The sequence below is a fragment of the Babylonia areolata genome, chromosome 2 (assembly GCF_041734735.1).
Source record: "Babylonia areolata isolate BAREFJ2019XMU chromosome 2, ASM4173473v1, whole genome shotgun sequence".
Classification (NCBI taxonomy): Eukaryota; Metazoa; Mollusca; class Gastropoda; order Neogastropoda; family Buccinidae; genus Babylonia; species Babylonia areolata.
In genome coordinates, this window is record NC_134877.1 from 8,020,333 (window position 1) to 8,036,316 (window position 15,984).

The 15,984-nt window shown below is 40.0% G+C and overlaps 1 protein-coding gene across 1 annotated transcript in view; it reads right to left on the reverse strand.

The window, feature by feature from the left end:
• LOC143297219 (serine/threonine-protein kinase 17B-like) overlaps positions 1–15,726 on the reverse strand; it is a 52,441-nt gene extending 36,715 nt beyond the window's left edge. The window contains exons 1-3 of the mRNA XM_076609438.1: positions 15,644–15,726; positions 5,384–5,730; positions 1,984–2,196 (exon numbers count right to left, since the gene is read on the reverse strand). Of these exons, the coding sequence (XP_076465553.1) occupies positions 1,984–2,196; positions 5,384–5,481 (311 nt within the window). The 5' untranslated portion in view covers positions 5,482–5,730; positions 15,644–15,726. The remainder of the gene's footprint in view (positions 1–1,983; positions 2,197–5,383; positions 5,731–15,643) is intronic.
• Between the last annotated feature and the right edge of the window lie 258 nt (positions 15,727–15,984).

Sequence of the window (15,984 nt, forward strand, 5' to 3'; positions counted from 1 at the left end):
ATCAGCTGTACTCACTCATGTGGAAAGAAGAGACAATCCCCCAGGATTTCAAAGATGCATCTATCATTCACTTGTACAAGCAAAAGGGGAACCGGCAAACCTGTGATAACCATCGGGGCATTTCCTTGCTCTCCATCGCAGGCAAGATACTTGCCAGGATCCTACTAAACCGCCTTACAGCACACCTTGACCAAGGTCATTTGCCTGAGAGCCAATGTGGATTCCAGAAAGAGCGCGGAACCACTGACATGGTGTTTGCTGCAAGGCAGCTGCAAGAGAAATGTCAGGAGCAAAATGCTGATCTGTTCTCCACCTATGTCGACCTCACTAAGGCCTTCGACACCGTGAGTAGAGAGGGACTGTGGAAGATCATGGCCAAGTACCGATGCCCTCGGAAATTTATTTCCTTGGTCAGCCAATTCCATGAAGGCATGCAGGCTCGAGTCCAGGACAATGGCGAAACATCTGCTCCTTTTGCTGTCACAAATGGTGTCAAGCAAGGCTGCGTCCTGGCTCCAACGCTGTTCAGCCTCATGTTCTCTGCAATGCTTACTGATGCCTTCTGAGATGGCGATGTTGGAATCGGCCTAAAGTACCGAACAGATGGCAAGCTGTTTAACCTCAGAAGGCTTCAAGCAAAAACGAAGGTCATGACAGACATCATCAGAGACTTTTTGTTTGCTGATGATTGTGCCCTCAACGCTGGATCTGAAGCTGACATGCAACTCAGCGTCGACAAGTTTGCCACTGCCAGCAGGAACTTCGGCCTTACCATCAGCACGAGGAAAACTGAAGTTCTCCATCAGCCAGCCCCAGGGAAACCCTACGTTGAGCCCAACATCACAGTCAACGATCAGAGACTCAGTGCGGTGGAGCGGTTCACATACCTTGGCAGCACACTGTCACGAAATGTGACAATCGACGATGAAGTGAACGTCAGGATTGCAAGAGCAAGCGCAACTTTTGGTAGACTGAATGCAAATGTCTGGAACAGAAGAGGCATTAGTCTTGAGACCAAGCTAAAGGTCTACAGAGCAGTAGTTCTCCCCACACTACTGTACGCCTGCGAAACTTGGACAGTGTACCAACGACATGCCAAGAAGCTGAACCACTTCCACATAACATGCCTCAGGAAGCTACTGAACATCAAGTGTCAAGACAGGACCCCAGACACAGAGGTGCTCGCAAAAGCCACCCTTCCCAGCATCTTCACCATCCTGATGAAGTCCCAGCTTCGCTGGGCTGGACACGTGGTGCGCATGCCAGACCATCGGCTGCCCAAAAGGCTCTTCTATGGCGAGCTGCAACAAGGGAAGAGATCACACGGAGGTCAGAAGAAGCGCTTCAGAGATGCTCTGAAAGTCTCTCTGAAAGCGTTTGATATCAACCCTGACTCCTGGGAGGAATCTGCAGTGGACCGTGACAAATGGCGCGCTGCTGTGCACAAAGGCGCCAAGTTGTGCGAGGCCAACAGGACTGCTGCAGCTGTTCAGAAGAGGCAGGCCAGAAAGTCACGGGCAAACATGCTCCCTGACAATGGTATGCCTGTCTTTGTCTGCTCCAACTGTCAGCGAACATTTCGTGCGCAGATTGGACTATTCAGCCATCTACGCATTCACAGATAGATTCATGAGCATCCTCCCCCCCACCCCACCACCACCCTCCCCCCATCCCCCAGCTGGATGACAATGATGGTCATCATCGATCTCGATGGACACACCACCATGTATGTGTGCATGTGTGCGTGTGTGTGTCTGTGCCTGTAAAATGAAGGCACAACACATCGTCATCCTCAGTTCCCAAGAGACAAAACCACAATGATGATTATATTATGACAGCATGTTATATGTTCTTTCTCCAGAAAAATGTCAATGATAGCATTTATGGTGTAATGTTTCTGGTGTAATGCACTTTGCAAAGAAAAGAACACTTGACAAATGCAAAAAGACTACGATAACTACCAGATTAACAAAATATTCTTACTACTCTGTGACCAAAATGAGTTCAGATGGCGTCTCAAAGACCTCTCGGAGACTGACAAGCCGTGGGTGGGCCATGGCATATTCCAACATGACCACTTCTCGCAGGATCTCCTCTCGACAGCTCTTTCCCTTCCGTCGCTTGCGGATAACTTTGGCTGCCACTGTCTCTCCAGTGGTGATATCCACACATTTCCGCACAACTGCAAACTTCCCCCTGTCATCAAAACAAAATGAACTATCTGAACAGTCACCTATCATATACTGTCAGCGTATCACTACAAACCACCTAGCAGGCTATGAAATGTGTCGTGATTCTCATATTTATTTGCAATAATGTATTTTACATTCTATGAAACACAGTTTGAAGAGCGCATCTGGTGGAGCAAAAAAAGGAAAACAAGTCAACATCAGGACAAATGTGTTGAGAAAGTTTTGTTCATATTTTGACAAAGGTTTCATTTCTTAAACTTCTCTTCCTTATTTCGCCCCAAAACTGTTAAAGTCATTTAGTGATTTACTGATTTAGTTTTTTGGTAAGGTTGAGATGTGAAGGGTGGAGAGGAAAGGATCAGAGAAGCAACTAGATTTGTTTTTCCACTCTTCCCCCATTTTAAAACACCAATAAAATGTTAAGTCACACCTACCCACACCCACACCCATACAAATGCACAGATGATTGCATTAACATACACATGCACAAATGTGCCAGCACACATACACCCACCACATACTCAGGGGGGAAAAAACCAACAAGGAAGTTTTCACAATCATCACATCAGTTTTAGGCGTGTCTCACATTACAGTAAAGCAAAGAAATTTGTATAATTTATAACAACGTAACTGTTAGCATGGCAATGAACAGGAAAAGATACATCCACCTTGTGATTTCAACAACTGGCCAGCTTTGCTGCAAGTACGACGTTTGACCTTGTCTCTTTTCACCCATGGTATTCAGATTTTTTTTTTTTTTTCATATTGTTTTTTGTGTGATTTAATTCTCTTCTGCCCCACCTTGCTGTCCCCTTCCACTCAATCCTGAAACAACACCTCAAGAGGGATAAAGAGTCCAGGAGTCCAGTCAATGACACATGGCCCCATTTTCATTCCAAATCCTGACAGCCTAGTCAGATACAAACACAAACTGACTGGTTTGTTTTCAGGATTCACCTCAAGACAGCACAAAGAGAACAGAGACATGGTTAAGAAAAGAATCTTTTACTTCTTTCTAATGCACTGGACTGAAGATAACAGATTTACAACATGAACTAACACATACATACACAGCCAAACTGCGTGTTATTTAAAATGGATTAAGCAAATGAAACTAAACACATTCACTGATTCAATGTGATTCACTGTTATTCTAACACAGTTGTACTTACACAAAACACATGCACACTATCAAATGTGTGTGTGTGTGTGCGTACATGTCCGTTTGCATATTTGTGTATGTATGACAGTGTAGCAGTGTGAGTATGTGCCTGCCTTTAAAGATCTAGTTTAACTTTCTTCTCAATGATCATTCTATTTTCTTGTAAATGTCAAGTGCTTTGAGCCAATGGGAAAGTGCTGTCGAAATGCCCAATTATCATTATTATTAACTCTCTCTCTCTCTCTCTCTCTCTCTCTCTCTCTCTCCCTCTGTGTGTGTGTGTGTGTGTGTGTGTGTGTGAGTGTGAGTGTGTGTGTGTGTGTGTGTGTGTGTCATACCATATCATGTGAAGTACAAAAAACGTGAACTGAAAAAGAATTAACACATTTTTATGCCACTGATCAAGTGCAACCATATTTTTCAAGTAAAAATGTATACACCTACAAGTATATCCATGGAGGCACATGCATAAATTGGTCTGTAGTAATGTTTAAGTTATATTTATTGCACACAATAACACATCAACACAATGCACATGTAAACACGAAACACATGTACTCATATACACCATAAGTCACACACATACACACGCAAGCACACACAGCGTCATGCTCACATACACATTAACATATACACACCTCTCTCACATACACACAAACCTATATGGGCATGTCCATACACAAGAATGCGCTCACAGAATAATCATCTGGAATGTTCACCATATACCTGAACCTCATTAAAATTCATGCTTTCTCACCACAAATAAAGAGGTGCAAATCTGTGAGGCAGAAACCTGTAAAAACTCTGAGGGCTAAGTAAGCAAGATGGGTTTCTTTCTTCAGGGTGGAAAGACATTGTGTAATCAACCATGTCCATTCTCCCAGTGTGATCAACTACACTGGAAACCGGTGTCGGTGTCGAGTACTTTTACCCCGCCCATCTCATCCTCCTATAAACTCAACACCCACTCCTTTCTCCTACAACACCACCTTCACTTTACAGAAAACAGCAATGGTGGTAGCATTTGTCTTCCAGAAAAAGCAGGTTAAAACAGAAAAGAAAAAGTATGTTTAAGTACTGCAGTTTTCACTATTTTCTTGCTGCTGAATTAATCAGTGGAAAATGCCCTTTGCTGATGACTTTACAGGGACAGGAGTAGGTTTGGTTTTTTGGGTTTTTTTGGGTTTTCTTACTTACATTTTAATGAATGCTGCTGCTGCTCGCCATTCTAAGGCATTTCTACTGAGTATTTCTCCACCTTTCTAACTAAAAACAGATAATACAGCGATATTCTGTGTGTGTGTGTGTGTGTGTGTGTGTGTGTGTGTGTTCAATTTCATTTAATGTCTATCTCTGTGTGTGTGTGTGTGTGTGTGTGCGTGTGTGTGTCACTGTGTGTGTGTGTGTGTGTGTGTGTGTGTGTGTGTGTGTGTGTGTCACTGTGTGTGTGTGTGTGTCACTGTGTGTGTGTGTTTCATGTTCTGTTGATGTTCTGCATGTCAGTGTGTGTGTGTGCGTGTGTGTGTGTGTGTATGTGTGTGTGTGTGTGTGTGTCTGTGTGTGTGTACGTGTGCGTGTGTGTGTGTATCTGCAAACTATCAAAGGAACAAAGAAGGGGGAGAGTGAATAAAATAAAAATAAAAAAAATAGAAAACTGAGAATGTATAGGAGAAAACACAAATCAGAAGAGCCTTTGTGGTCTGAAGAATCAGGGGTTCTAATCCAGGTTTCTATGTTAGATCTGTCTGCATCCAATGCACTCTCCAGACCAGAAAACAACAATCTCATTTTTATTAGTTCTAAATCTAAGGGATGGGGAGAGAGCAGAAAGATGGGGAGAGGCTATGACAGCTGGCAAGATGCACACATGTTAGAACTGTGCTTCTATTTAAACAATTTCAACAAGAATAATATATATATATATATATATTTTAATACAAGATTTAGGAGTTAATAGACAAAGCCCCCTGTTCTGACAGCAGCCGCAAGAGCTCAATTTTGAACAGGTGACTGGAACAAACAATCTTACCTGCCAATATCCCCCTGAATGGTGTACTTGCTAGTCAGTGGCTCCGTCCTGATGGTGCTTGAGGGGGTGTATTTCCCCCCCACATTTAACCCATTCATTGTGATGCTGATGACAAAGATAACAACCACACTTGTGCACTACATGATCTGCACATCACTTCATGCTGCTGTCCTGGCCTAAGGCATCTAAGGCCCACAAACTGGTCTCACTCTCAGTACAAACACATGGCAATGCAGTACTACCCACTGGCTGAACTTCACATTGATCCAAACTACCAGACTCGCTCGGGCTGACGCTGAGAAGCAGTGAGTCAGGATGGAATGTCACCATATGCTCGGGTCCTTTGTCTGCACATGTCAGCAACAATAGACATAGTCAACGGTAAGGAACTAGATTTGTTTTAAGCACAATCAAGACTGACAAGGAGAATTATAGATAGTGAGATTTATAACAAAAGTGTATGTACCCCTCCCCATCCCACACCACACACACACAGTCCATGAATCAACAATTCCTTTGTCATACATGTGTGTGTACAGTAACAATGTAAGTTAAACAATATCCCTCATGGTAAGATACTCTATATATTACCAACACACCTAACAGGACATTTACTGTTGGGCAGACTATTGAAAGTCCAGAAAACAACATATCATTCTATAAAACTAGAGTTAAACATCTGCCTGCCACTTTGTCAAATAAAAGAAAAAGAAAAAACAAAATTTATTTAACTAATGTCTCAAAAAGATGTCTGAGGGAAGAAATCTGACTGAAACTTGCAAAACTTATAAACAATGTGCCAAAAGCTGCTTTTCATTTCTTCGTCCTTTCCTTATTCCTGCTTTTCCTTTCTTCCTCCTTTCCTTATTCATTTGTCTTTCTCCAATCTGTGATGTGTTGACTAGTTTTTGACTCACTTGTGTAAACAAAGTGAGTCTATGTTATAGTGCGATGTTCAGGTGTGTGTGTGTGTGCGCGCTCGCGCGTGCATGTGTGTCCTTGGTAAACTTTGACAAGACAAGGCAAGGCTGTCCGAAACTAAGGAAACGGTTGATTCAGTTTTTCTTTTATGTTCACTCTAGTTAATTCAGTGTCCACATTATTAGAATACTCATATGTAATAAACATGTCAATGGTGTATTTTGGTTCACTGTATGTGTTCTCTCCAGAATTTGTATTTATTTTCTTTTAATTGCGAACAAGAAAAATGAGGTCATGTCATCTTCTTACCAAGCATAGCCTAAGTTCCAGCAACTGGGAAGTGGTAATGTGGTGTTTTTCCGAAATGAGCCTCAACGAAACAAACTGTTAATGATCTGGAAATATAACTTAGTTAATTTGGGAGACTTACAACCTATTATTGGAATGAAGATTTTTTCTACTATGTTTTAGCCAAATTTGGTATTGGCAAAGTATTTCCAGAGAAAATGGCAATGTCACAGTTTACCAAGAACACACATACATACATGGTTCAGTCTCCTGAAATGGGTACCAGTGGGGGGTTATGTGAGGGAAAGGGGGGTGTTCATTAAAAGGTGTACATTATTCACACTTTTGTTTCATTTTACACACAATTACTTTTGATTATACAAGACATGCATTGAATAAACACTATGAACAACAAAATACTGTATATCATTTGTTCGGGTGGAAAATGGTCAGAATGGCAGTGAAATCAACCATATCTTGCCGCCATTTTGTTAAATGAAGTTCTGCATCAGTTTGTTTTTGTGAAAGTTAAAGTCTATGTGCATACATAATGAAAAGCATACATCCATTCAAAATTAATTAAACTAAATAAAAAATTCACATCGTGGTTGTAACCCAAGGAGTCAGCACATCAGTTGTCAAAAACACCATGCAGATAAATACAAACATTAGCAAATTACTTGACTGACTTCACACTGACTGAAATCTATGACACAAACTAAACATATCATACTCTTTAATTGTTCTAAAAACAGCAAATATGCTAGTTTAAACATCTAAAAAGTGGTCGTTTGGTTAGCATCAACAACTTGAATTACAACCAAGATTTCTCTTGGACTATCTTTTACATCATACTAAGGCTTTTCAAAGCTTCGAACTGCTTCATGTTCGCAGAATGACCCTGCAAGCCCTTGTCTTTGTATCAATGCTTGTGATTAGCTGAAAAAAAAAAGTGTGCCAGCTGTTAAACGTGATGGTGTCCAGCTATAAAACGTTGGTTACAACCAAGAAAACCGGCCACCTTGCACAAGAATTAGTCGCAGTTACCAGCAATACACAGCAAATTTGAATGTTGTAAGCAGGTAAGTGGCTGTTTAAAATGTTTGGTTTTATTCTTAATTTATCATATCGTTCTTCTTGGTTGAAAGCTGTTTGAATGAAAATTCTGAACCGAAAATTGCCGACTCAAAACCACATAATGCAGATTATTTTCTTGTCAGTAGGACATCATTTCAAAAAATCGAAAATGATACATTTGCTATCTTGGTCGTAAAGCTGACGTCACTGTGATTGGTGTCAAAATGCAAACGAAAGCTGTGCAGAAAAGCTCACTCGATTTTTTTTTATTTTTTTTTTTTATCTTACTGTAATATCAGTAAAAATTGCCAGTAATTTAGTAATTTTCATGCACATTATTTTTTTGTTTTGTTTAGATTATTTCAAAAATTGAAAATGATACATTTGCTATTTTAGTAGTCAGGTTGACATCACCATGGTTGGCATCAACTGACAAACTTAAGCTGTTCTGAGAAATTGACTTGATTTTTTGTTATTCATTGCTGTAATTACTGAGTTTAAATTCAAGAAATACCTAGTTTTGTTATTTTCACACTTGTCACTATTTTTGGTATGAAAGGGAAGGCAGTATTACTATAAGGTCATTGTAGCACAGTACTTTACTGCTGAAGAACAAATACTATTTCACTTGCCTTTGCATCTTCCAGCTTCTGTCCAATCTTGGATTTTATATACAATTTTATTTTGTTTCAGGTGCTGCACCATAATGAACACGTGAAGAAAAACAAGAGTTGCAGATCCAGTGACCAAAAGCACATGGAAAATATCATACTTAGCCAACAAAGAATATAATCCATGTGCCGATGAAGATAATGTGAAAAGATAAAGCCAGTCCCTGATCTCAGTGCCAGAGGACACTGTCTTTTCTCGCTTTTTTTCCTTTCTTTTTTTTGGGGGGAAGGGGGGGGGGGCTTTTTTTTTTTTTAATTTGCTGTTTTCAACTCTCTTATTTTTGTCTCTTGTTGATTGAATAAGTGCTTATTTAGTAAATTCTTAATTAAATTATCTGACGTCTGTGTTACAACCAAGACAATAAGTTAATTGCATGCTCATGAAACACAAGAGTGTAATTAGCAATATCATATTTATCATCTAAAATTATACAAATGTAAACAGTTACCTGTATGTGATGGCTGTGTTACCACCAAGTTAAGACACGTGATGTGTGTTACAACCAAGATATAATAAAACTGACTGGCTGCTCATCAAGATCAAATGTAACTAGCGTGTTTAGTTTTTTGTTATGCCACTATTTGAAAAAACAACAACAACAATAGTATATGTAATGTAATGCCTTCTGGCTTCCTCAGGTGTGAAGAAGAAAATTGTGTGAATGTGTGAGGGTGTAGGCAACCAATGTGTGAGGGTGTAGTGTCGGCAACCTGCAAAAATTATGTAGAACATACTTGCAAGTGGCTTGTTAAAACCTATTCCTATTTTAGTATTTATGTCAAATGTGCTAGTCAGCACTTGTAATCAGTATCGATATAATTCATTGGACCACAGAAAATAGTTAAACTAATTACGTGGCAGTACAGTTCAGCGTCAATGTTACAACCAAGACTCCTGACACATGCCATAAACAACACCATATGAAAAGATTTACAAGCAATCTCTTGTTCCAATTTACTTAAAATATATGTAAGGATATAAAGTCCTACAATATATGATGAGTTTTGAAGGCAAAATAGCAATTTTAATTTTTGATCCCAATGTAACACAAATGGACCCGTTTCAATGGACTGACCTACATATAGAAAGACAGACACGCACACACACACAGTCACACACACACACACACACAGTCACACACACACACACACAGTCACACACACACACACACTCACACACACAACCAAACAAAGGGTTATAACATTGACTCATTTTGTTTACACAAGTGTCAATAAAACCATTCAAAGAAAAGGAAAGACCTCTGCTGGTGCCTTCTGACAATCAACAAAATGCTTCAAAACCAATGAAATAAGCACAGTTAAAGCTAAAGTCTTTTACAGTTTCAGTCAGATCACATATCAATTATCACTGTTCACACTACTGTCAGAACATCACACTCCATGAAATAAACAAGAGAGGCAAGGCCTTCAAGACTCGCTTGTGATACACTTTAAAAAATCCAAGCTTTTTATGTATTGAGTATAATTTCAAAATGTAATGTTTAAATGAGAAAGATCAGTTAAAGCAAATTAAGTCCCCTAGCATTAATTACAGAGTAATTTCCCCTTTTTACTATCTGCACCAAAACGTTTGCAAAATAAATAAAACTTCCATGCTTAGCAAAAGAAGTTCCTGTTTGAACAAAAAATGATAATAATGACTGCTCTTGTTGTTGGGTCAGAATATCAGATCAAGACCAGCCGCCGTGGCGAAGTGGTTAGCGTCGCGGACTGACGGCTGGGAAGACGCGGGTTCGAATCCCAGCAGAGGTGGGTTTTTCGGCCTGTGGCCGGCTCCTACCCAGAGTTGAGTGTGCTGTGGGCTTAAATGGGGAGACTGGGACCACACAGTCGAGTGTCATCCACTTCAAGGATGCGTCTTTGGGTGTGTTGCTCTAATTACCTGACCAACACTGCAAGTGTCTGTATCTCTCGAGCCTGGTTAATGCCGGGATATCATTATGACAGGAAGCGTAGAGTACAGCCTTGTCACGCAGTCCCAAACCAAAATGGACCTCCATAGCAACATCGTCATCATCATCGTCATCCTCCTCCTCCTTCATCGTCATCACTATAGACAAAATAGTCTCAAAGTCTGTGGCCTTTCATGCCCTGCTCTCATGGGGACCTCAGTTTCAATACCCCTCCACTTACGTGCTTGGGGTGAGTCCTGTCAATATCGTCAGTGTCGGCAGATTCATGGGGGGCTGTTGTTTGAGGGACGTGGTGGCGGTCTCCACTCTGGGAGAGGCGCTCACTCAGTATGGCTCCGCGACTAAGCCATTATTGTCATTAGTAGGGGGCTTAGTAGGTGGTGTCCTAAGTACGTTAAAACAGAACAGGCACCACTGAACACCACCGAAGTGACTCAGCAGCAGTGCAGGGTCTCCTCTGGTGTGTGGCCTCCAGGCAACCTAACATGGATGGTTCCCTGTGGACTGCCGACGCCGGAACTGCGATGGACGAACCCGGGTGTGGCCGTGTATGGGGGAATCTAAATGAGCGGCATGGGAGTAATGCCACTGAAACGGCGCAGATGATGGGGCAGCAAAAAAAAAAAAAAAAAAAAAAAAAAAAAAAAAGAATTTCAGATCAAAATGTCAAGTTTAGAGAATACAAAAAATATAAATATAACAGTAAATGCAGTTTGCATATAATTAGGCTTCATTTTTTATTTTTTGTGCCCATCCCAGAGGTGCAATATTGTTTTAAACAAGATGACTGGAAAGAACTGAATTTTTCCTATTTTTATGCCAAATTTGGTGTCAACTGACAAAGTATTTGCAGAGAAAATGTCGATGTTAAAGTTTACCACAGACACACACACACACACAGAGACAACCGAACACCGGGTTAAAACATAGACTCACTTTGTTTACACAAGTGAGTCAAAGACTCACTTTGTTTACACAAGTGAGTCAAAAAGAAACTTTCTTAACCTTTCCCCCCAAACAATCTATGGCTATAATTCTATGGTATAAAAACAAAAACAGACGACTGGGAACATGTGGATTTGTATGCTACCACTATCCAAGGCTTTCACTATTGGGTTTTTGGGCCAATGATTGGTTGCTATGAGCTTAAAAGGAGAAATTAGAGCCACATGCTCAACAGTCCTCGATGTCAAGTCATTTGGAATGTACTTTATGAAGAGCTCTAAAAATTCCTCACTAACAGTAACATTGCAGGTGTCTGTACCTCTCAGACCTGGCTGACAATGGGGTATGTAATGAAAAAATGCAGCCTTGTTGCACAGTCAAAAAATGAAATGCATAGTGTTTCCACAGCGACAGCATCATCATCCTCATCACCATCCTCATCATAAAATCTAAAAATGTACAGAAAATGATCTTTGGCCTTTCATTAGTTTCATGCCCTCATCAGGTGAGTTTGTGTCAAAGACTTCAGTGTTGGTGGATTCATGGCTCTATGATTCATTTCAAGGAACATGGTGGCAAGGGAATGATTCACTCACTCTGGCTCTACAACTGAACAATTATTCACTGTTGTCATCAGTAGGACCAAGTAGGCTTATTCGATCTGTCTTGTTTCTGTTGTATCAGAATAGGCACACTATTAAACACCATTAAAGTGACTCAAAAGCAACGCATGGTCTCCTCTCATATGTGGTTTCATGTAGATCTTAATACTGGTAACTCCCTGTAGACTGCCTGCACTGGGACTAAAACAGAATAAGCCTGGAGGTTACTGTGTCAGTATGTGGATGTATACACTATGTGGGAAGTCGGGAGTTGTGGGGGAGAGTTCAGGATAAGTCATGTGTGAACAGTGTCAATCAAATGGCACACTGAGATAAAACAGCAAAAAACAGCAACAAAAAACAAAAATAAAAATCCTGCATCTGCCACATAGAAGAGAGGAAACTAACTCTACTGCCGAGTATGTTGCAGTGATATTCACTGGTTATCTAAAGAGACTTTTCAGCCAACTGCAACTAACTTTACATAGGAGTAAAAAATGAAACAGTGAAGTGAAAGGAAACTGCTAATGTTGAAAAAAACATTATATTAGATTTTAAAAACAAAAGAGACAAGGCCTTGAAGACAAAAAAAAAAAGGAGGGGGGTTGGGGGGGGGGGGTGGAGGGGGGGGGCCTTGGAGTGGGATCGAACCATACATGTTTGGGTCGGAAGCAATAAGATTTACAGCTAAAGTACATCTGACTACTACTTAGTACTACTAACAAACAAAACTAATATTTAAACTTATTATTTTTCTTTGGTTTTTTGCTTCTTTTGTTTGTTTGGGTTCTTTTAGTGCAATAAATAAATTGATTATTGTATACAAAGTGATAACCGTTTAATCATGCTCGTTTGATTATCTCGCTTATTTAAGAAATAATGCTGTAACTTGTGTAAGGAAGACATTGCCATCACCTGGCATTTTCTCCAGATCTGTTCAGAATGGTGTACACTGGGCCTATCGAAACTGACAGGTATTGTCAATTCAATTTCTTTTCATGTTCATTCTTCTTGAATCAGTATTAACTTAAAATATTCAAATGCAGTACTTCTACTTAAATACATCAATGGTGTAGATAGTGTTACTGTATGTGTTCTGTCCAGAATTTGTATTTCTTTTATTTGCAAACAAGAAAAATGATGTAATACCATCTTCAAATCTGCACATGTATACATTCCTTGAACTGGGAAGAGCCCTTTCTTTTTTCATCTGGAGCCTGAACAAAATAAACCATTCATGATTCAGAAATACAGCTTTATCCGAAGACTTACAACCTATTATTGGTATGACTAATCTCTGCTCTACTATGTTTAATAAAAGTTTGGTACTGACAAAGTATTTCAAGAGAAAATGAATTTTTTAAAGTTTCACACATACACACACACACACACACACACACACACACACACACACACACACACAGAGCAAAAAACAAAAACAAAACAAAACAAAAAAAACACAAAAACACTGGGTTATAGCACAAACTCACTTTGTTTATGCAAAAGAGTCAAACAAATGAGGGACAAAACACCAAAAATAATGGACACCCTGAGCAGACATGTACATAAAAACTGGAATATCAGTTGAATGAAGTGTAAGTTGAAATCGGCATTAAAGGAAATTTTCTATCTAAAATTACGTTTAAATAACATACTTACCGTGACCCAACTAGTGCAGACTCCGGCAGGGGTGTGACATTCCTGTCCTGTGCAAACTACTATCCACCTATGCGGAGAAAAAGAGAGCAACTACGGCCGATAACCTCCCGGAAGTAGGTAACCTCCCCTTTGTCCCGCTAGCTAGCGCCGTCTTTTGACGGCAGCCATCTCGATACCTGTTCCGGGGAGACTGGGGTTGGGAGGTGGTTGGGGAGGGGGTTGCTCCCCAGCTTGCAGAACAACACTTTTCAAACTTTTACATTATACTGCTTTGACCTTGACCTTCAACCTAAAGGTTACAGGTATGCACCATCCAGTATCTTCACCTTTGAAAAAGGAGAGCCATTGATATGCTCTGTGCAATAAAACATACTTTCTTTCTAATTTCCCTTGGAAGATGGAAGAAATTCCTGTAGAACTGGCATGAATCTGAAAGAACTGGGTGCCAGTTTTTGATTTTCATTCCTGTCAGAGGTCTCTGTCAGTCTGGATCTGTGGTTCAAGAAATTGTGCTACAAATGGCATTCTTGGCAAGTAACTCTGAATGACAAAATGTTAGGAATGTGACCAGAAACTGAAGTTAAATAATGTTACATAACCTTACTTTACCAAGGGCATTCTTGGCAGGTAGCTCTGTATGAAAAAATGCTAGGAATGTGACCAGAAATTGAAGTTAAAACAATGTTACATAACCTTTCTTTTTAAGTTCACAGTATACTGCCAACACCTTCCACTACCACAACCTGCCCACCCTGAAACATTCTTTACCTTCTCCCCTATTCCATAACTCCATGCTCACTTCTTTACTCTGTTTCCCTGTGGATGAACTATTGTTCTGATTCAATTTTGCTTATGCTGATCTCCTCAGCAACATTTTTCTGTCTCTTTTGTTGTGATGTGTGTGTGTGTGTGTGTGTGTGTGTGTGTGTGTGTGTGTGTGTGTGTGTTGCTACCCTTTGATGCACCACAGCAAATGAATGATCCACAGTGGAAAATATTAATACTACTAGTATTAGTCTGCCCAATAACCCTATTCTTTAAAAAATTCTTTGGATTTCTGAAGCGCATTTGAATAGCACATGGCTTAGTCATAAAATGAGCCATGTACCAATTTCATGGTAGCTACATTGAGCAGTGCCAAAGAAGATACTTCGTGTGTGTGTGTGTGTGTGTGTGTGGTATGGGTGGGTGGTGTGGGTGGGTGTTTCTGTCTGTGTTAACAAGTGAATGAGCAATACAGTTCCATGGGCTGATGGAGAAGGGAGAGTGGATGGGTAGATAGGTGTTAAACAAAGAAAGTTAGTCATGCACAAAATTTGAAAAATATCGTACAATATTATGAATTTACCAGTAGCAGTTGTCCAGAAGTGGCTTACAAAACTACACTGTTATTACCCTACTTGGATGGGCACTAAATAAATGGTACTCATTATTATCATTTATTACTTGGTCTCTATATAGTCAAAACATATTCCCACACTATGAACATTTCATGGCAATGTCCACATTTCTTCACTTCCACTCCTGTGTGTGACTGACAGAGTGAACGTCCAAGCCTTGTGAAGACTACTCATTCTGTCTTGAGATCAAAAACTGTTGGCCCATTACACATTCTTGACCAGTCAAAAATTATTTGTTTATCAATTTTCCGCAGCTTACAATGTTTAAACATAACTCTAAATACAACAATAAAAAAAATAAAATTATCTAATACTCTCAAACTTACACATGTGATAAAACTGATATAAACTTAAACTAATTAAAGTGATACAGTCCTAGACATGAATGATCAAACCACTTTTTTCTCTTTTTTGACACATTCTGACGTTGATACTTTCAAGCAATCTTAAAACAATCCGGAAAAAAATTCCCCTCAAGAAAGAATGAGTAAAGTTCACAATAAGCCGTGGACATTCACTCCTCCGGTCACACTGAGGAGTGAGGGGAAGAATGTGGAAAAGGCAAAAAAAAAACAAAAAAAATCTTAACGGATGAACTTGAAGTTAATGACCGAAGTACGAACAAGGAGGAACAGTTACAACGTTGATGAAAGAGAGCCTGGCCAATCTGCTTGCCAAGAAGTTTGTGCAAAAAGTTATAATAATTATCTTCAACCTTACCTAGAACACTTTGGAAACTATTACTGATCAAAAGCCCTCTCACCTGAGGAGTTCGTACCAAAGAAACACAGGTGCTTGCTTTGTCAGTAGGGAGCGATATAGTTCACCAGTTCCGGTAGAGGTCTGCAGGCAGACAGACTCTAAAACGAGGCTTCCAAACGACTTCTGAACCCGGAAATGATTTCGACTGTTACAGACACGTTGAACAAAAACGGAGTTTGTCACACAGATCACGTTAAACCATATCAGGGTAGCAGGCAAGCGTACTCTTCGGTGATGACTTTACCTGGCAATGCCCAATTTTAGCATCCTAAATTATTGCACTTATTGTTTACATTTCCATGGTTTGTGGGACAAAAACGGAAAAAGCAAGATGGTGTCACA